The sequence below is a fragment of the Peromyscus californicus genome, unplaced genomic scaffold (assembly GCF_007827085.1).
Source record: "Peromyscus californicus insignis strain IS unplaced genomic scaffold, ASM782708v3 Scaffold_6__1_contigs__length_162567912, whole genome shotgun sequence".
In the NCBI taxonomy this organism is placed as follows: domain Eukaryota; kingdom Metazoa; phylum Chordata; class Mammalia; order Rodentia; family Cricetidae; genus Peromyscus; species Peromyscus californicus.
In genome coordinates, this window is record NW_026294584.1 from 130,700,807 (window position 1) to 130,722,021 (window position 21,215).

The 21,215-nt window shown below is 52.7% G+C and overlaps 1 protein-coding gene across 8 annotated transcripts in view; it reads left to right on the forward strand.

Annotated features, from left to right (window-relative positions):
* Nucleotides 1–21,215, forward strand: part of Ift122 (intraflagellar transport 122) — a 74,037-nt gene that overhangs the window by 44,334 nt on the left and 8,488 nt on the right. For 5 of the 8 annotated variants that reach the window (XM_052722010.1, XM_052722011.1, XM_052722014.1 and 2 more), the window contains 7 exons: nt 1,528–1,668; nt 5,081–5,134; nt 9,806–9,967; nt 14,114–14,280; nt 16,401–16,572; nt 17,918–18,020; nt 19,947–20,087. In XM_052722010.1, coding sequence (XP_052577970.1) covers nt 1,528–1,668; nt 5,081–5,134; nt 9,806–9,967; nt 14,114–14,280; nt 16,401–16,572; nt 17,918–18,020; nt 19,947–20,087 — 940 coding nt within the window. Of the gene's footprint in view, nt 1–1,527; nt 1,669–5,080; nt 5,135–9,805; nt 9,968–14,113; nt 14,281–16,400; nt 16,573–17,917; nt 18,021–19,946; nt 20,088–20,822; nt 21,000–21,215 lie in introns of all 8 variants that reach the window. The other 3 variants (XM_052722009.1, XM_052722007.1, XM_052722008.1) reach the window with 1 other exon arrangement.

Sequence of the window (21,215 nt, forward strand, 5' to 3'; positions counted from 1 at the left end):
GCCACAAAACAGAACTAAAGTGGACCAGAGAGTCTAAGGAGTCCAGAGAATGAGCTCACTGTGGGACAGAGTGGGTGGAGTTTGAGAAAGCTTCAAGGAGGTGATGAAACCTGTGTCCAGGGAGATGGGCGCCTCGCTGGCCCACAGCAGCCTGAGTGGGCAGAGTCTCTAAACAGAAGGTAGTATGTTTTCCCAGGGGGCACCTGGCTAGGATGTGGCCGAGCCAGGCCTGGGTGCTAGCTCAGCTGCTCCTTGTCTGTGGTCAGTAAGGGGAAGTGGATGGTGTGGTACCACAGGAAAAACAACCCCCTGGGAACAGTTGTGTCTTGCTGTCAGAGGATAGATGGGATTGAAAGGAAAAGGTTTCTTTTAATTTTGAAATTAAAAAAAAAAAAAAAAAAAAAGGACCAGAAATTTCAAAGATAAAGGCCCCAAATGGAGAAAACCGCATTTCCAAGTCCACATTTGGGAACCATTAGCATGAAGGTACTGGTTGATTGATCTTTACTGCCCAGGAATCCAGAAGGGAGATGTGGGTCCCTGAGCATATTGACTGGCCTCAGATCAAGACAGAGTCTTTTATTGCTGAAGATGCTAGACCCAGCTAAGTCTGACGTGCGTAAATGCATTTGCTGGTCACCTCTTGCTCTAGCTTCAAGTTTTTAATCTGCTATGACCTCAGGCAAGTCATGTGTCCTCCAGGAATCTCCTTCTCCTGGGTGTTATCAGAGGTAACACCTCCTTACACAGGGATGTTTGGACAACTGCAGAGTTCTTGATAGCCTTAAAAAAAGAAGTCATTAGGGAATTCTTGTTGATATTCTTAGCTAGGCAGCTTGGTCTTGAGGGGAGAGTTGGTCTTCAGCACCAGAGACCTCAGGATCTGTCCTCAGAGCTTTCCTGGGCAGTCTGGAGCAAATTCCATATCCATGCCTTTTTCAGATTCAGTCCATCTGAGAAGAGGTCATCCCAGATGTCTCCCTCCTGGTCATGTGACTCATTCCTCTGGCCAGGGATGGAGGAACTGCTGGGAGTGAATATAGCCTTGCTGCTGCCACAGGGTGTGCAGGGTTTCACCCCAGAGCCCCTGTGGAATTAGGGCCCAGCACAAGCCCAAGGTCTGTCTACACAGAGGCCAGGGGCAGCTTGAAGAGAAAGCACGGGAAGAGTTTCCAGGAGGGGCCTGCTAGCAGAGCTTTACAAAGTCAAGTAGGCATTTCCTATGGGGGGTGGGGTAGATCCTTCCCAGAGATGACATGTTAGGGTCAGGTAGACCTAGGGTCAGGCAGATGGCAGCCAGAAGTGTATGTTGGGAGTGCTATGGCCCAGCAGGAGAGGGTGGCAGAAAGGAGGGCACCCAGGTGGGCTAGGGCAAGGCTACTAAGGTGCAGACTGATGGCTGAAGTCTGAGGTAGGCATTTCCGGTGATACTACTCTGAACATCTGGAAGCAGGCCTGCTTGGAATCCAACACTTTCCAGTGCTCTGAACAGACTATTAACTTTCTCCCTTTTCTGAAACTCCACAGTCTGCTCCGATGTATCAATACCTTGACAGGAAAATGTTCCGAGAAGCCTACCAGATCGCCTGTCTGGGAGTGACAGACACTGACTGGCGTGAACTGGCCATGGAAGCTCTAGAAGGACTAGAGTTTGAAACTGCAAAGAAGGTACACATCTAGTCTGTTTGACCGGAAGTTGGTCCTGGAGGGTCTCCTGAGGCAGAAGGGATCCAGCTAACACTGGAGGGGCAGGGACTGCCTGTAATGGGCTCTGAAGTCAGACTGCCCTGAGTCCTGATCTCTCCTCAGTCACCCCTTCACCAGGGGCCTGGCAGGAACAGCCTTCCCAAGGTTCTTTCTCTGGAGGGTTCTGGAGACTAGGCTCTGTCCTCACGAAGTTGGGAAGATCTTAAGCAGATGCTGCCAGTAAAACATCTGGTTGACCCTGGCTGTCAGTAAAACATCTGGTTGACCCTGACTGTCGGTCATGGTAGCGATCATTTATGTAAAGAACCTAGAGAAAAGCCTGTGCATGACAGGCATTCAGCAGTCAAGTATCTCACGCTGGGCATGAACAGCAGCCACTAGCACACCACATTGTTCTTAGCACCAGCTTAGTGCAAAAGAAGTACTCAGGCTCTGATTCCCACAGCTGTGTGCTGGTGCCCCACACCCTCACGGTGTGATTCATACTGTCGCTTCCGGTCTAGTCGATTAAAGCTAAAGAAATGGTCAAAAGCAGTTAACCTTTGTGTAGGCACATGAAGAGTCCCATATGTGTTTCCATCTGATAGACTGAGGGAGAAGGACTGACCTCCAGCCTCTCCCTTCTCTTTCCTGCTTTTTCTCCCAGAGCCAAATAGCAAGTCTCCTTTTGCTCAGGCTGCTGGTGTTGAAGGACCTGCAGACATATGTGGTGCCTGCCTCCTGTTAAACGGAGGACAGCTGAACCAGAGCACACCTCAGAGCTGTCCTTTCCTCTAGGCTTTTCTCTCAGCCTGACCTCCCTACCTCTGCTCTGAAGTGGGGCTGTGAAATGCATAGTGCTCTTCCTGCATTTTGGACTCACTCTTGAGGCCTCCCCAGGCCTGGTAAGGAGCAGTTTGGAGTGGCTGTGCAAATGCCAGCCCTATACACAGAGCTGGAGGCACAGCTCCATGGTAGAGCACTGGGTAGCATGCACAAGGCCCTGGTTCAATACACAGCACATGAGGGAAAATAACCCTACCCAATGATTGCCTGCATATTTGAGATCAGATAAGCTGTGGGGAACTATTAGACTAGGGCTGTGGGGATTCAGGGGAGAGGGGAGGCTTCTCCTGGAGGAACTTACTTTTCTCCTGCCTACGCAGAAATGCCAGCCTGTGAGGAGTAACAACAGGTTCCTAGGCTATCTTGTTTGTAACTAGGAATAAATTGTCTCCCCTAGGTTGTACCCCTCTCACGTAGAACCTAAGAGCCAGCCCATGCTAGTACTGCCCTGCACATGGCCTCTGTCAGTTGCAGAGCAGATGCCTAACTAGAGGGAACTGAAACTGGAATATACCCTTTGATTGAGTTCGAACCTACCCTGCATCCCAGAACACTGAGAGTAGACACAGTTGTTTCAGAGCACTGGGCTCTGTTCGAACAGTGACAAATGAAAGTTGTGTACACTGCTGTGGGAAGCATGCTGTTTAGAAAAGGCTTGAAGCTTTGACCGTAGACCTTGACCAGTGTTTTATCTCAATCCTGAATCCCTGGCTGTCCAGGGGAGACCCTGGGTGCCAGTCCCTCAGTACTTAAGACTTGCGGAGGGAGGGGTCTGGCCTAGAGAGGTGTCCCCACTAGATGGCGGCGGAGAGCTGCTTAGTGTTGCTGGCTGCATCTCTTCCTTGCTCCCCACTTCCCTCTGTGGAAGTGGTTCACAGTCTTGTGACTGACCACTCGGAATAGCACTGTGACTCTGCGGTATATCAGGGCTGAAGGATGTCAACGGCCGATTATCAAATTCAAGAATCCAGTGCCCAGAACCACAAAGACTCTTGGAGAGGGCCTCGCTTGCCTGACCATAAAGAAGGTGGCTGGAGCCAAAAAGCAGGGAGGAAATAGGCTCAAGGTCCTGCCTGGGCTCAGAGCGTGGCTGAGACCCGAGTCTCCTTTTCCTACTCTGCCCAGCACCAGGGATCGATTTCTGTACTTGTTTCAAGAAACAGATGAGGAAGACCTTTGACATAGTGCCACCGGACCTTTAGTCACACGCTGCCTAATACACCCTTTTACCAGTTCAAGAAAAGCCAAGTGCTGGGCACATGTGCCTCTTGCCCCAGCTTCTCAGCAGGCTGAGACAGGAAGATCCCCTGAGTGCAAAGTTCAAGGCCAGCCTGCCTAGACAACATAGTAAGTCCCTGTTTCAGAAAGAAAGCCATTTGCCAGGTCCCTCCTGGGCAGTGCTTTGCCTAATCCTGCAGTCTGCCGCTGCCCATGCTCAGACAGGAAGTGTCCTCCCTAGGGTATCTGCCTCATGCTTATGTAGCTCTTGGCTCAGGGAGATTTAGCTCTCTGTTTAATCTGCCTAGCTTCCCCTTTCCACTGTGAACCCCTGAACTAGGGAGGGGGACAGAGGCCAAGTGAAACGCCTGTGTCCCCAGCCTTTGAATAGATCCTGGTCCTGTAGGGTGGGAGGATGAAATCACCCTGTGGTCATTGGTAAGGCAGCCGGAAGCTGATGACTTGATCATTCCCCTCATTCTTCCAGCACAGAGGGTGCCTTGCAGTGGCCAAGGGCTGTTGTGCATTCGAAACCGTAATGGCTCAGAAGCTGCTGCTCTGGGCATGTGTCAGTCCATTTCACATGGATAACACAGAAAGTGCAGCTGGGTAGAAATGTTACCGGCAGAGCACATGAAGGTCAGTTCCCATAAGCCCCTTGTGGTACCTGAAAGCAGCAAAAGACGCTTCACTGGCACCTCTGCCTGACCCTCACAACCTTCCAGAAATCCGTGCATTAGAAGTCTCCCTCTGCCGTGAGTCTAAGATGCATGTTCAGGGCTAACACGCAAGTTTGCTTTCTAGAGACTGGGAGATTATTCCCTGCCGTCCTCCTTCAGAAGCGTTCTTCTTCCCTGAGCTCTTTCCCTCCTCCTCTCCCTGTGTGCCCCGTGTGCGAAGCACCATTGGGTTAGCAGAGCAGTCTGCTGCTCCTCCTCCAGGTCACAGGGACAAGCGTGCAGGCCCTTGTCTCTGTCTTGCCTACTCTGCAGATGCCATTGACTGGAATCAGCCCGGCCTGCCTTTCCATTATGAGCAGTGTCTGGCAAAGGGTTCCACTGCAGACTGCAGGATCATAGTTCTGTTTTACCTAATCCCAAAATGATTGATGCTCCCAGGACTTCTTTACCGTTCTTTGTGAGGACTAATCCTTGAGATGAAGACAGGCTGCGCCTCGCCGGGTGGCACACCTCCCAAGCACACAGAGATGAATCAGACTTCCTTCCCTGCTTGCTGGCTCGCTCTCTCTTGAGCTTCATGTGCCCCACCCCCATCAGCCTGTGGAGAAGGAGAAGGCAGCTGACTCTCTTCTTTTCCCTTCTTCCCATAGGCCTTTACCAGAGTCCAGGACCTTCGCTACCTAGAGCTGATCAGCAGCATTGAGGTAACTCACGAAACAGCCATCTTCCTTCTCAGGAGACAGTGGCCAGTAGTCCTGAGGACATGGGGACGCAGGCCTTGTACTCTGTTCTGGGGGACAGAGTGGCCAAGTGACACCCCATTAGTCACTTGGTAGTTGAATGAGACAGAAGGCTGGGTCTCTTTTAATCTTGGGTTCCTTGTTCCTAAAATGGGGTCTATATGCTGGCAGTGGTGGTGCTCACCTTTAATCCCAGCACTCGGGAGGCAGAGGCAGGCGGATCTCGTGAGTTCGAGGCCAGCCTGGTCTACAGAGTGAGTTCCAGGACAGCCAGGGCTGTTACACAGAGAAACCTGTCTTGAAAAAACCAAGATGGGGTGGGGGGGGGCGGTCTATCCTTCCCCGGTGAGGCTGTGAGGCAGAGTCAGGCTGAAACGTGATATGCCTCTCTGGGATGACTATTGCCATTCTCCTGGACTCCAGTAATCTGTCAGTGAATGAAGCATTTCCCAAATGCTCCTAAGCTGCTCTGAGACCTACCAAGCCATCCTCCTGCCCAGAAGGCTTGTGATGGGCTAAAGAATCCGGTTCTGACTGCACCGTTTACGGGTGGTGGAAGACACTATTTTGAATCTCTGTGTATAACAGGGCTGTCTGACTGTCTGTAAAAAGACATACATATTTTTTCCTCCTGAACAGATTTATTATGAGGCTAAGGGAATGGGAGACACATTTGAGCACTCAGTTGGAAACAGTGAGGAAACTGCAAATGTCTTGCCCCTCTAACTCAGTTCGGCAGAGAAAATGCTTGATGCAGGGCCCAGTCTTGTGCGGGGTCCAGCCTTGTGCGGAGACCCAGCCTTGTGCGGGACCCAGCCTTGTGCAGGGTCCAGCCTTGTGCAGGGGTCCAGCCTTGTGCAGGGGTCCAGCCTTGTGCAGGGACCCAGCCTTGTGAGGGGTCCAGCCTTGTGAGGGGTCCAGCCTTGTGACGGGTCCAGCCTTGTGCGGGGTCCAGCCTTGTGCAGGGACCCAGCCTTGTGCGGGGTCCAGCCTTGTGCGGGGTCCAGCCTTGTGCGGGGTCCAGCCTTGTGCGGGGTCCAGCCTTGTGAGGGGTCCAGCCTTGTGAGGGGTCCAGCCTTGTGAGGGTCCAGCCTTGTGCGGGGTCCAGCCTTGTGCGGGGTCCAGCCTTGTGCAGGGGTCCAGCCTTGTGAGGGGTCCAGCCTTGTGAGGGTCCAGCCTTGTGCGGGGTCCAGCCTTGTGCGGGGTCCAGCCTTGTGCGGGGTCCAGCCTTGTGAGGTGTCCAGCTTTGTGCAGGGGTCCAACCTTGTGCGGGGTCCAGCCTTGTGCGGGACCCAGCCTTGTGAGGGTCCAGCCTTGTGCGGGACCCAGCCTTGTGAGGGTCCAGCCTTGTGAGGGGTCCAGCCTTGTGCGGGGTCCAGCCTTGTGCGGGGTCCAGCCTTGTGAGGTGTCCAGCCTTGTGCGGGACCCAGCCTTGTGAGGGTCCAGCCTTGTGCGGGGTCCAGCCTTGTGCGGGGTCCAGCCTTGTGCGGGACCCAGCCTTGTGAGGGTCCAGCCTTGTGCGGGGTCCAGCCTTGTGCGGGACCCAGCCTTGTGCGGGGTCCAGCCTTGTGCAGGGGTCCAGCCTTGTGCAGGGGTCCAGCCTTGTGCGGGACCCAGCCTTGTGAGGGGTCCAGCCTTGTGCGGGGTCCAGCCTTGTGCGGGGTCTAGCCTTGTGAGGGTCTAGCCTTGTGAGGTGTCCAGCCTTGTGCGGGACCCAGCCTTGTGAGGGTCCAGCCTTGTGCGGGGTCCAGCCTTGTGCGGGACCCAGCCTTGTGCGGGACCCAGCCTTGTGCGGGACCCAGCCTTGTGCGGGGTCCAGCCTTGTGCAGGGGTCCAGCCTTGTGCGGGGTCCAGCCTTGTGCGGGACCCAGCCTTGTGCAGGGACCCAGCCTTGTGAGGGTCCAGCCTTGTGCGGGGTCTAGCCTTGTGAGGGTCTAGCCTTGTGAGGTGTCCAGCCTTGTGCGGGACCCAGCCTTGTGAGGGTCCAGCCTTGTGCCGGGTCCAGCCTTGTGCGGGGTCCAGCCTTGTGCGGGACCCAGCCTTGTGAGGGTCCAGCCTTGTGCGGGGTGACCAGCAAGTAGAGCTGAGACAAGGGGAGACTACAGTATGGTAGCTGTTCTTCATTGAGTCTGTACAACCAGAGTATGACCAGTGTGCGCAAGGTCCTTAGTGCCGTGAGGCAGGTGCTGTTGTCGTCAGCCCTGCTCAGTGGGTGAAGAGAGGAAAGTTAGGAGAGGATGGGACATACCCTTGAGGGGACATGTTCAAATACTCAGTCGAAACTCAGACTTATTCCCCGCTTTTCCCTAAGCTCCACCATGTTACTTTGAGAGCTCTCCCTGCCCTTTCTCCCCAGCAAGTCATCTATTGTCAGGGTCTTCCCCAGGTGGCCAAGGGCTGGCCGGGGGCCATTGTCCCGTGCTGCTGGCTCTCAGGGCTGGTGCCTGGTGTTAGCCAGCTGGGTCCTTGGAGTCTTCATCCAAAGCTACAGAACATCACCTTTCTTTGCACAAAAGATGCTGGTCTCTATGAGAGCTGACTCCATCCCTTGTCATGTCTTACTTGTTCAAAAGGTCTCCCTCTGCTAGTGGTCTGTGAGCTGAGAATTGTGCTTATGGTACTGTCTCTGTGCTCAAGTGATCCCTTGTGGCTGTCCTGAGGCCTCAGCTCCTGGCTTCTGGGTGGCCAGCATTAACCAGGGAGCTGTGTGCCTCTGTGGGTTCCAATTGAGTAACTGGAAGGGTAGCATCATGGTAGAATAATCTGCCCTTGTTGACAGTCCTTTGTGAGCATGTTCTTCTGTGGCCCTCACTCCACACCAACCTCACTGCAAGCGTTTAATTCACTCACAAGTTGAAGATGTCAGCTTATTTGGTTGACTAGCCTGCACCATGTGAAGGTTTAAAAACTTACTTCTGTCCCTGGTGAGGCACGTTGTCTCCTCCAGCTGCTGAAACTTCCACCAGCCTGTCTAGGAGTTTGATTCCATGTCTCGTCTTCCTCCAGTGCGATACACTTGAGAGAAAACAAGCGAAAGGCAGGTGCTGGGGCTGAGGGACTGAGTGCTGGCACGTGTGTACAGATCCTGGCGCTGTAGACAAAGGAGTCTTCCCAGCACAGGGAAGCGGTGTGCGTGCGAGCGTGGGCACCCCTCTGTCCTAGCACTGCTCGATGTGCCTGCTCTCGCATGTACACACATGTTCACGCAGGTGTGTGTTAGGGACCATCCCTCGATTCAGAAAGTGGAATCGTGGGACATGAAGATGGAGCTTTGTGTGACCTTGACTGTGCTGACTGGAATCTCCCCTTCCTTCACTGCAGTGCTTGGTGGTGCTGGGCTGACTGAGAGCAGTTGAGGTGCTGTGCAATGTGGACACTAGCACATGGGGTCTCAGTGAGGGTTCCCCTTGCTCTAATGAGACACCCTAAAAGCAACTTGGAAAGGAAAGGGTTTATTTCAGCTTACAGCTCCACACCACAGTCCATCACTGAGGGAAGTAGGGCAGGGACTCAAACAGGGCAGGAACCTGGTGACAGGAACTGAAACAAAGGCCATGAAGGAGTGCTACTAACGGGCTTGCTTCTTATGGCTGGCTCAGTGTGCTTTCTTCTTTCTTTCTTTTTTTTTTTTTTGGTCTTGTTTTGTTTTGTTTTGAAGACAGGGTCTCTCTGTACAGCCTTGGCTGTTCTGGAACTCACTCTGTAGACCAGGCTGGCCTCCAACTCACAGAGATCCACCTGTCTCTGCCTCCCAAGTGCTAAGATTAAAGGCGTGTGGCACCACTGCCCAGTTCTTAGCCTGTTTTCTTACAGCACCAAGGAGTAACTCCTGGGGTGGCACCACCCACAGTGAGCCAGGCACCCACACACACACATCAATCAAGAAAACACACCCAGGCTTGTCTACAGGCCAATCTGGTGGGGTCATTTTCTCTCTCTTTCTTTTCTTTTTTGTTTTTGTTTTTTTGAGACAGGGTTTCTCTGTGTAACAGCTCTGGCTGACCTGGAACTCACTCTGTAGACCAGGCTGGCCTCGAACTCTCAGAACTGCCAGCCTCTGTCTCCTAAGTGCTGGGATTAAAGGCGTGCGCCATCACACCTCGTTGGGGTCATTTTCTCAATGAGGAGCTTGTGTCAAGTTGACATAAAACCAACCAGCACAGAGTGTCTCCTCTTTTCTTAGAAACAGCAGCATAGCCAGATTTGTGATCCTACTTTATAGCCTCCATCTTGGTTGAACATCCCAAACTTTGTCCTTGTCTGTCACCCAGGTGTCTGGGGCTTTGGGAGGTCTTGGGAATGCAAGGGCCGTCCCCAGCTAGACAGGGCACACGGTCCAAGCTATCCTCTGGTTACCTTGGGCAAGCATCCAGGAAAGCAGTCCAGTGGAATTTCCACCAAGCAAACAAAGGCTCACCTCTTGTTTGATCTTCAGTGGTCTGAAAAAAGAGTCAGCTTTTGTTGTGGAACATTCCCAGTAGAGACATAGGTGAGAGACATAGCAGCCCAGGAGTCAAGCAGGGCTCCCGTAGGAAGACCCAAGGGCTTAGCCCGAAATAGCAGCAGCTCGCCTTTGTACAGGCTGCTTCCTGCTGTGGCTGTGGCAGCCATTTCCCGTGCTTCTCGTTTTTCCAGGAGAGGAAGAGGCGGGGAGAGACCAACCATGACCTGTTTCTGGCAGATGTGTTTTCCTACCAGGGGAAGTTCCACGAGGCTGCCAAACTGTACAAGAGGAGCGGGCACGAGAGCCTCGCACTCGACATGTATACTGACCTCTGCATGTTCGAGTATGCCAAGGTAAATCCACCACATCCTGGGCCCAGCCCGCCACCAGGAGTTCCCAAGGCTTTTACCTGCGGTGTCTTAGGCCGTGTGTCCAAGCGATGATGCAGACAGAAAAAGGTGGTGGCCTCAGAAAAAGGGTGGGTCAATTAATGAAAGGGGACCTTCCCTGAAGGGAGATGTCAGAGGGACAGCACATTCAAGGTACCTGTCAGCAACAGCTGTGCAGGCTTTGAGCATACCAGCATGATGCTGTCGCCAGGTACTGAGCGCTTAGAGCAGTCTCTACAAATTCCTTCAGACCTGGGTCAGGAGCCACCAAGATTGGTGTCCTCGGTGAAAGCTGGTCCTACCACAAGGTCCTACCTCAAGGTCAGTCCAGAGGTACTCTAGACTTTTGAAGGAGCTTCCTAGACACATGGACTTATGTGAGGATGAGCCCCCACTAAAGAGCCAGAGCCCTCCAGATGTCAGCAGCTCAGCCTCCAGCAAGGCTTAAAGCCTGGGTGTGGGATAGTAAGGCTCTTCTACTGAGGGCTTTGTATCTGGCCTTTCTGGGTAGTGGCGGAAGAGGCTCTCAGAATCCTGTTGAGTCCTTAAGTCCTAGCCACACCATTCAGTGGCTGTTAATGCTAATCGCCTAGCCCAGGAGCCCCAGGAAGGACTCATCTGTGTGTGTGTGCCTAACCACTGCTAGGTTCTTCTCCTACATCTGTTAGATCTGGGGGCTCCTTCACACAGGGCGGAACCCCTGGGCTACTCCTGGTGCTTCCTCCTTCACACCTCAGATCCGGGCTTCAGGCTTCCTCTGCCTTTCATCTCTTCACCCTTAGCCTCCTCTGTGTTCCTATCTGTACATGTCCAGGATTACATGAAATGCTCTTTCCCCTGGGAGAAGGCATCACACTTAAAAGGGGCAGGTGGTAGAGGTAGAATGTGGCACTACAGCCAGCCCGCCCTGGTGGTTCTTTGGGACTGATGCCCTCCTTGGAGCTGATGGTGGGCAACTTATGGTACAGCTGAAAATGCCTGCTCGGCCTCCAGAGTACAGTGTGACTATGGAGCCCACACTTCACTAGTGCGTGAAGACTTGGGTAGCTCAACCCTTGCCTCTTTCTCAGAGCATAGCAGAGCTACAGCTCAATTTAATTCTGAGAATTTCACAGAACAATGCATAAAACCCTAACATGCTCAGCTGTAGAAAGATGAGGAGTAGCTGGGCGTGGTGCTGCATGCCTTTTATCCCAGCATTTGGGAGTCAAAAGGCACGCAGATCTCTGTGAGTTCAAGGCCAGCCTGGTCTATAGAGTGAGTTCCAGGACAGCCAGGACTGCATGGAGAGACTGTCCAAAAAAAAAGAAAGAAAGAAGAAAGGTGAGGGTTGTGACTGAATTGGATAAAAGTCCACATCCAGGGATGTGCTTTGGTGGGAGAGCAGGTACTTGGTTCAATCTCGGCATTTCATGCAGTGCACACACACAAAATAAAGAGATTTGGAGAGTGGAAGGCACACGTGACTCATGGGTGGGTGTCTTTAGACCACTCTGGCCGCCCTCCTCTCTCTTTAGCGTCTTCCCATGGCTTGCCTGCACTTCCTGCATGCATGGCCTCCTACCCAGCAGTGCAGCCCATTCACACACTCCATCTGCTGTGGCTCTCCTTGAGTAAATACTCTGGACTTGTTTTGACTTTAATTTTTGATCACAATTCTGAGTTGGTTCCATCTCAAATACACACACACACACACACACACACACACACACACACACACACACACACACCTGGCTAGGTAAATACTCTGGACTTGTTTTGACTTTAATTTTTGATCACAATTCTGAGTATGTTGGTTTCATCTTTCTCTCTCTCTCTCTCTCTCTCTCTCTCTCTCTCTCTCTCTCTCTCTCACACACACACACACACACACACACACACACACACACCCCACCCTGGCTTGGTAGTCTGCATTTGGGAAATGTGTGCACACATTATGTTGGGGGTGGGAGACACAGTGCTTATTAACATGGCATGTTTTTGTTTACTCGAAAATTGCTTCCCAAGATTCAATCTGGTTTTTGGAAAATTTTTAAATTACATTCCCACGTACAAATAAATTGTATGCTTTCCGGACAAGTGACATGTTTATGTGGTGATAAAGGGATTATAATGCTCTTAACTCTTGTGTAGTGAGTCCTTATCAGAAGCCCCGAGCATGAGAACCCTGGTGAGTGTCATTCATCACTCAGCACGGCCTCTTTCTGTCCACTCCAGGACAAAGTCTTTGCTGTGGCCTCAGATAACGTGTAAATTGGCTTCATAGAACTAAAAAGGCTTTGAAGCCCCTTGGTTGAGCTTAGGAGGATCTATTTAGACTCAGCTTGAATTAAGTTACAGCCTGAGTTGACTGCTGGGATCGAGGAGGTGCACCTCCTGTCAGGGAGGTTTCTGCAAGCCAGTGAGCTGTGTGCCTTCGTGGTCCCCTTGGGGAGACGCCTCACACTGTCACCCCGTCTTAGCTTTTGGTCTTTTCCCCTTTGTTACCTCACTGAGCAGTCACTTGCCAAAGTCCCTTTGAAGGACGCTTCTGTGCTTGTCTCTGCTGTTAACCTCATGCAGCTAGCTGAGCAGGGAAGCTTTGTTGATGTCGTCATAACTGCCGAGAGGAAAGTGTGTCTGTAATGACCCAAGTCAGGTGCCCTCAGTGGCTGGTCCCTAGCTCTTTCTCTATGCGCCCCAAGGGGAGGCAGAGGCCAGCTTCAGGTGACCCTGTCTTTATTTGGTCTGTAACAGGTAAAATGATGCCCTTCCTCCCCTTCCTGAATTATTTGATTGTCTTAGGCCAACCTAATATATGGTTTTAGGGGGCTACATAATTACCCTGAAAGCAAATGGAAAAAGAAATGAGCTAATTGTTCAAGTGGGTTTCAGCATACATTGACTGCACTTTCCTGACAAATGAGTGTTAATCGCGAAGAAAAGAGTGCTTTTTTTATACTTTGTGAGGCTGACACAGAGCACTCTATGCAGGGTACCTTCTCTTAAGACAAACCGCTTCTCACTAGCAATGCAGATCTGGGCTGTACACCTCTCAGTTCCCCCTTTTGAAAAGCCTCACCTTGAAAACTATCAGCCCTGAGGCAGCTTCAGTAGTGGCAGCCCTGTCCTGAAAAGAGGTCATATTCTGAGGCTGTTTCTGCTACATTTGGGGATAACCCAGGGAAACCGGTCATGGCCTTCAGGGAACGCCACCCCCTCCCATTGGGGTAAAAGGAATCAGGCCCTGTCCAATCTCTGAACCTTCAGAAAGGACTATTTCCTTCATCTATGGCTCCTGCTGGCCCTCCATGGATCATATTTCTGTGTGTGCAGACCTGACCTCAAGACAAGATCTGGTATCACCCAATTAAGAAATGAACCACTGGGCAGCACTGGGAGGCACAGGCAGGTAGATCTCTATGAGTTCAAGGCCAGCCTAGTCTATATAGCAAGTTCCAGGCCAGCTAGGGCAACGTAGTGAGACCCTGTTTGGTGGGTGGAGGGGCGGGGAGGAAGGAAAGATGAGGAGTGAGCCAAAGAGTGTTTTGCCAGTTGTCTGTCATAGACCTGTCATCTGAGGAGCAAAGCCAGCAGAATGACCTGAGTTCAGGCCACAGGACATCCGAGAAAAGAGATGATAGCACTCTAGTGTGGCAGCCAGAGGAGGGCACAAAGGACTGAACCCAGGACTCGGCATCGTTGCGTGTTTAATTTAGAGGACCGTGTGCTCAGTACTGGTCTGGGGCATCTGGTGTCATCCCAGTGTGGGACCAGTGACTGTGGGACTAGTATATGTAATGTCGCAGCCAGTCATATTTCTGTCAACTGTGGCAGTCACAGAGTAACCTGCAGAGTCAGTAAGGTGTTTAGAACAAGTGTGAAGGGAAGGAAACATGGAGGCCGCAGATGTCCCTGCGGCCCCAGCAGCACTTGTGGGTGGTCCACGCACACTCCCTTCCTGGACACCTGGGACTGCCCCACACTCAGTCCCACAGGGCTGGGCTCCCATGCATCCTGCTCCTTTGCACAGCCAAGTGGAGCTCTTACCCACTCTGCTTTCAGGAGCTGATGTAATGCTGGCACAGGAAGTCCTAATCCGGAGTGTTTTTGTTTGTTGTGCTTCCTCAGGATTTCCTTGGATCTGGAGACCCTAAAGAAACAAAGATGCTCATCACCAAGCAGGCCGACTGGGCTAGAAACATCAACGAGCCCAAAGCTGCGGCCGAGATGTACATCTCGGCAGGGGAGTACACCAAGGCCATAGAGATCAGTGGCAGCCATGGCTGGGTTGACATGTAGGTTTCAGCCCCTGCCTGGGAGCACTTGGCAGTGTGCCAACTCTGAGTTTTGACTGACAAGGGAAAAATTGTTTCTCTAAATATCTTAACCAAACATGGAAGTGACTAGGTTCTCTGGAAGATGAAGAGCTTGAACAAGGTAGCCCTGCCTTTGAGGAGCATGAGAAGTGGGTCGTAAGAACCTAGGGGCACACACAGATGTCACTCGGGCACTGTGTTGACCTTACAGGCATCTGACTCTCCCCTGCACCAGCTTGGTATCTCTACATTCATCTGGCAAATGAGGAAATCAAGGGACTCATGTGTCCTCAGAGGCCAAGCTCTGAGGACCTGTAGGGCTAAGCTTTAGACTCTGGCATGGGTGTTTCAGTACCCCCAACCCTGAGCATGAGAGTGCGAAATGCACAAGAAGAGCCCTCCTGTCTGTCAGGAGGGGACCTCTCTGGGAGGACCCGGGCCTCTTTCCTTGAGGCCTTCCGTGAAGTGGCCTTGGTGAATTTTCAGACAGAGACAGTTGGAAGGGGAAGGAATATAGGCAGGAGACACAGTAGGCCAGCAGGGACTGTGGTGGCTTGAGGCCCCAAGGGAGAGTGGAGGAGCTGGGACAGAGGAATAGGAGCTGATACAAGAGAGTGGAGGAGGGGGAACGGGCGGGCGGGCGGGGCTGCAGTTGTGTGGCACGCCATGGCTCCATCTTAGGACTTGGCCGCCATCCTCCAGGGCCCTCTCAGCTAGAAGGCTGTGTGCTAAAGGACACTGGTTGTTCAGGAGGCAACAGTGTGGTCCACAGATAGACGCTAGTCGCCATAGTCAGGCCTTGAGGAGGAAGACAGGTTGGTGTGTGGGCCCTGCACTAAGAGACCTTTGTGGGTAACCTACCCCAATCTTCCTTGTCTAGGAATAGTGTCTGAAAGATGCAGGTTTAGATCTTAGACTGCGCCCCAAGTATTCTCTACAGAAAGGGTGGTGCTGACGGGAGCCACGCAGACTCGTGGTCTCTACTTCCCCAACTAGTTTCTCATATGTCACTTGGATTTGCAAGTGCTATGTATTAAGTTCCCCTGGGGACACTTAACTAGTTCAAGGAAGAGACATTAGTGTGTTCTGTCCCTCTTCTGGGTCTGGCTGTAACAGGCACCTTTCCCCTGGGTATGTCGGCTTGGTGGGTGGGGCTCTTGGGCTCTGGGGGGCTGCCTGTTCTACCTTTCCCTAAAAACATGTCCTTTTGCTGCTGAGCAGTGTTATTTTTAGATGCCATTATTATTCTGAGCGCAGACTGACAGGCCTCCCTGAGCCTGCCTGTCTGAAATTCGGGTCTGTTACAGCCTCTTCTGTTCTCACACAAAGCAGGCTGGTAGAGTCCTCACCCCAAGAGCTGCTTTACTCCAACCCTGGGCTGCTTAGACCCCAAAGTGTTGAATCCAGTCCATGTGCCGGTGAGCAGTAGGAGCCCCAGTCGCTACCGGGAAGATAGGAGTGACTGGGCCTCAGGGACCCTCCCTGTGATCAATCTGTTAGTCAGGAGGACACTGCCAGGGCTTCTGATCTTCCTCCTGGCCCAGGACAGGCCTCACTCTTGTCACTTCCTCCAGAGTGTCAGTTGCCGAGGCATTCTGCCCCAGCATCTACTTTCCTGTGGGAATTCCTGACAGTGCTGGAACAGACTCTCTGCCACTTCCTGCTGTGGAGTCTTGGGCAGGGTGCGTCCCCTCTGTGCAGACCCAACTGGAGCCATCTCACCTGTGAAGTGGGAATGCCTGTGCCTCCCTCTCAGGGTGGGAAAGATGGTTCTGTGAGACCACATCTGGAAGATCTCATGGGTCCTTCTCAGTATCTGGCAGCGGATCCCAGCTCTCAATGGATAGATTAATAACTGGTGGATGAGGCATCCAAGGGATGGGCAGTGTCTTCAGTGGGGCGCGTCATTGCTTCTGGAGTGTGCGTCCATTCTTTTTATAACTGCCTGTGGAGCGCCTCCCGGGGGCCACAGCACCATCGTTAGCATGGGGCACAGCAGAGTGAACCGGCACAGAGCCTGCCCTTGAGCGGACCAGAGGCCTCCCACCTTCTCCTCCTCCTCCCTCAGATCCTCACAGGTGCCCTCCCTTCCTCTCCAGGTTGATTGACATTGCCCGGAAGCTGGACAAGGCTGAGCGGGAGCCCCTGCTCATGTGTGCTCAGTACTTTAAGAAGCTGGACAGTCCTGGCTATGCTGCTGAGACCTACTTGAAGGTGGGCGACCTGAAGTCTCTGGTGCAGCTCTATGTGGACACCAAGCGCTGGGATGAGGTGAGTGAGTGAGCACACTCGCTGGGTTGGGACTCTTAACTGAGCCCTTGGCCACAGGCAAGGGGGTACTGAGCAGTTGGGGGCTAAGATGGAGAGAAGCCGTTGCCTGGCAGTCAGATTTTGCCTCAAAGTCTCTGAGCCAGAATATCTTGGAGGGCCTTTTCGCCATAACTTCCCATTTGTTTGTTCATTCATTCATTCATTCATTCATTCATTCATTCATTCAGAACACTGTTGCTGGCAGCCAGCCGTAGGCCAGCCCTGTGACAGGCACTAGGCTGTGAGGGTCAGCACAAGAGCTCCAGTGCCTGCTGCTGGTGTGAGTCACCTCTGACCAGCTCCACAGTCTCACGCTCACCTCTGAGGTAGGGACACACCAGGATGGCATTTAAAAACCTGTGTGGCATTTTAGCAGAAAATGCCAACCATATTTTTTCAAATAGAAGCTACCAGAGCTGTTTCAAGGGCAGCTGTTCCCTGCCTTCATCCTTCTTCACAGTCTTGACTCCTGTGAAGTGAGAGGGCCAGTGAGCAGAATCAGCCAGCAAATCAGAAAGACAGCTGTCCTGGAGCCGAGGCTGGCTAGGCAGCCAGGGCAGAGCCTCCCTGTGCCTGTGCTCTGGAGAGTGTCACCTGGAGAGAATTAGTGGTGTCCACCTACCATGGCAGTCTCTTACAGAGCCATAGCAGGGCACTACCCAAGTAAGAGCAGCCTGCCTCCTCTGCCCTCCAAACGGCTCCACTTCTCGAGGTGACAGGCCATGGACAAGAAAAACAGGCTGGTGATGGCAGCAGTAGTGGCTCTATCTCAAGATAAACGTTAGCCCACAGCGGCAGGCGCTGGTCTTAGACCCTCCCATGCCTCCTCCACTGCTCTCCTGGCCTGGCAGGTGGCTGAGGGCTTTCTTTAATGAAGCAGACACCCAGTCCCATACAACACTGTGTCCGCAGCCCTCTGTGACAGCTAATAAGCAGTGATGGAGATAATGTCAATCTTGTTTCCTTAGGTGTCGCCTGCAATTAAAAGAAATCTGTTTGCAGCGCTACAGGAGCCCACGCAAACCCTCAAAATAAAATGTTTCCGATTCTGTGCTGCTTCTGTGGTCCAGAAACAGACTGTGTTGTTATTGAATCCAGTCGGTTGCATATTGCCGTTAATTGCCTTTTGTTTTCAAAGAGCTGGTTTGTTTTTGTGTTGCTGGGGGTGGTTGGAGGGGGAGACGCTCTCCCCCTCCGAGTTGTCAGGCTGGCAAAATATGACATCCCTAACAGATTCAGCCAAGTGCCACATTTTCAGGGGCTGCGGGGGCCGCTTCATTAAGAATGCCTCAACTCCTCCCTCTAGGCCTTTGCTTTGGGTGAGAAGCACCCTGAGTTCAAGGATGACATCTACGTGCCCTATGCGCAGTGGCTAGCAGAGAATGACCGCTTTGAAGAAGCCCAGAAAGGTAGGCCACACAGACTGGACTGTGTAGAAGGGCAGGGGGCGGGGAGGGGCTGCCCAGACATGGTACAGAGTACCTGGCCCCACCCTCAGGTCCCAGGACAGGGGCCTTCATCCTGGCTCGTGATGGGTTTGCTGGTGAAAGACTTTAGAACAAGGACATGGACATTGAAGCCACTTCCCCTGGGCCCATTGCTCACCTGTTCAGGACCCTAGAAGGTCCTAGATCTTCAGCAGTTTCCTGTTAACCTGTACAGCACCTGCATTCCAGTGTGCCTTCCCTTTGATCTTAAGGATGCTCTCTGGTATGGGCAACAGTGTGATTTGTGGATGAGGAAACTGAGTTTGAAGGAGGGAAAGGAATTTGCCTGTAGTCCACTAGCTGGGAAGTTGCAGAGAGGTCATGAGCCAAAGTATACATGGTCAGGACAAAAGAGAGAATTGCCCTTAGTGTTGGGCATAGTTTTGTCTTCCTTTTCCTCTCCTGAGACAGAAATGGACTTTGATTCTGGCTCGGGCAAGCCAAGCAGTCTCTCTGCCCTTGGTGCTTCTGTTGGTGAAATGAGCCGTACACACACAGGGTGTGATGGCATCTGATATCAAGGCCAAAGCAAGTATGGCACGTGAACTGATAACGTTCATCATCGGTTAGCCATGTGACTGCCTTCACTGTGGCAGGTGCTGGCTGGGCACTTAACCTGCATAACCTTGAATCTTGCCAACAGTCCTGCAGAGATGCAGAGGCCGCATGTGCTGTGAGAAGCTAGCGAGTGGCAGAGCCGGAATTGGATCAGGATCTGTCCAACTGGGAGCCTAATTCTTAGGCCTGTTTAGAAAGTCTCCTAATTGAAGTGGGTGGGTCGTATTCCATAGCATCTCATTTACACTTCTGTATGGTGGCAGTTGCCACCTCCTGACACACTGCAGAACAAATGTCCCCCTGTTGGAGCTCCTTGGTTAAAAGCCCCTGTGAAGGACAGCATGTTCTCTACTGCCTCAGCATTTCCAGAGCACCCAGTTGCTGAAGTATCTGCATGTTTGGGCAAAACACATCAACCTATCCATCTGTCTGTGCCGCCCTTCCAAGAATCCATCGCCATAGTAACTTGGTACTCAGACAAGAGACGGGAGATGAGAATGAACCAAGGCCAGACCCTTTCCTTCTCTGCAGGCGGAGGATGTGGGTCATAAGGATGCCCACACGTGCACAGTCAGGGCTCCTAGTCTTTCTCTGGCAGTCCCATGGTCCCCAGAAGTTGGCCACATAGTAGTGAAGGGCCCAGGAAATTTCTGTTAACAGACATAGGCATGATTGAGAAATTCTTCGATTGTTTTCACAAACGTCTGGTTTTGTGAGCTGAGCCAGATCTTTCAAGGTTGGTATCTGAAAGCATGCAGCTAAAGGTGGGTTCGGGACTGGACTGGCTTGTTATCTGACCTTGGACATGATGCTCTGCCCTCGCCTGGCGAAGCCCGTTATTCTCATTAGAAAGGGGCTGGCTTTCTCCTTTAGAATTTTGTCTTCAGGATTTAATGCAGTCAGCAGTGGAGGTGTTCTGTGAACCACCAAGCTCCACAGCGTAGCGGGACTGCTAGTACCACCCAGGAGTCACAAAGTCTCGTTCTGGAGTGGAGTGGAGGCAAGTCTCTGGCCATTGCCAGCTTTAGTGCCTCAGGTTCTGTCTCTGCTGTGCCTTGCTAAAGTAGGTTGCCATTTCCCAGCCAAAAGGAGTGTATCTCTCTGTGCTTATTTCAGGATGTAGCCTTGGTTATTTATAGCCTGCGGCCTGAGAGGCGCATCTCAGCAACGAGGCACCACAGATGCTCCAACGAGTGGCCTGCCTCTCAAGCAGCCTCATGTAAGCCCTGCACAACCTCCCTGCTTCATGTCTGACTCCCCATGACATGCATATGCTTTCATGACCCCTAGCATTCCACAAGGCCGGGAGGCAAGGGGAAGCAGTCCGCGTGTTGGAGCAGCTCACGCACAATGCCGTGGTGGAGAGCAGGTTTAACGACGCTGCCTATTATTACTGGATGCTGTCCATGCAGTGCCTTGACATGGCACAAGGTGAGTGAGTGACAGCCGGCTGGCCTCTTTCCTGGCCCCTCTCTGGCACCAGATAAAATCAGAAGAGCAGGGCTGTTTCATTAAAGCCTGGGCTTGTTTATTGAGTGTGTTGTCCCTGAGCAAGCTTTGCAGTGGCACAATCTGGCCTGTCATCTCTTTCAAGTTTGCCTGTAAGTGGGACTGGCTGGCAGTCTGTCTTCTGGGTGGGAGGTCCCACCCTGCGTTGCTAATTCAGAGCATCTCCCTCTCCTGCTACCTGGGAGCCTGGAGCTGGGCCCGAGTGAGCCCTGGCTTAAAACATTTTTTTAATTAAATGAAAAGATGAAGAGATCACCTTACAATAACCCACTCCAGAGTCTCCCTCGTTTCAGGCAGGAGGACCGTTTCAGAGCTGCTCTCATTCATGTGGCTTCCCATGGTGCCCTGGGGAGTTCTGAGGTGGAGGGAAGGGAGATGGCCGTGCCCAAGGCCGTGTGCAGTAGTAAGAATTCTGAGCACTGGAAGCAGAGGCTGCAGGGTGGCAGCCTTCCGTAACTGCTCCGCCCCATCCTGCTTCCTTCATTCGCCCTGAGTCACAGCTGTCAGCTCCCAGTCAGAGCCACCAGGCCCACGTGTGAGGTGGGGTTTCTGTCCTGGCCATTGATGTACACTTCAGATAGATAGCTGACAAGCAGAGGTGCCCCATGAACACAGAGAGCCGATGAAGACGCCATCTGTCCATCCTTGTCCTGCCAGGCTCCTCTGGTGTGTCTGGGCCAGTCGGCTCCCTCCACTGCTGGACACAGCAGATGCTGGCCCAGCAGACAGAGCTGGGAGGCTACAGTGTGTGGTCTGGGAGAGGTCTAGCCTCAGGTGCCTCCTGGCCAAGAGCTCTGCCCGGCCAAGACTCTTATCATCCAAGATGGACCACGCGTAAGCAGGGCACCTGTCCACCACTGCCCTCATGGCCCCTCTGAGCAGCATAGGAAGAAGTGGTACTGTTTGCCACATTTCCCCCTCCTCCTCTCCTCCCTCCTCCCCTCCTGCTTTCCTGTACTTCTCCCCTCCTCCTTTCCTGTTCTCCTCCCCTCCCACCCTCCTCCCCTCTTCCCCTCCTCCTCTCCCCCCTCCTCCCATCCTTCTCTCCTC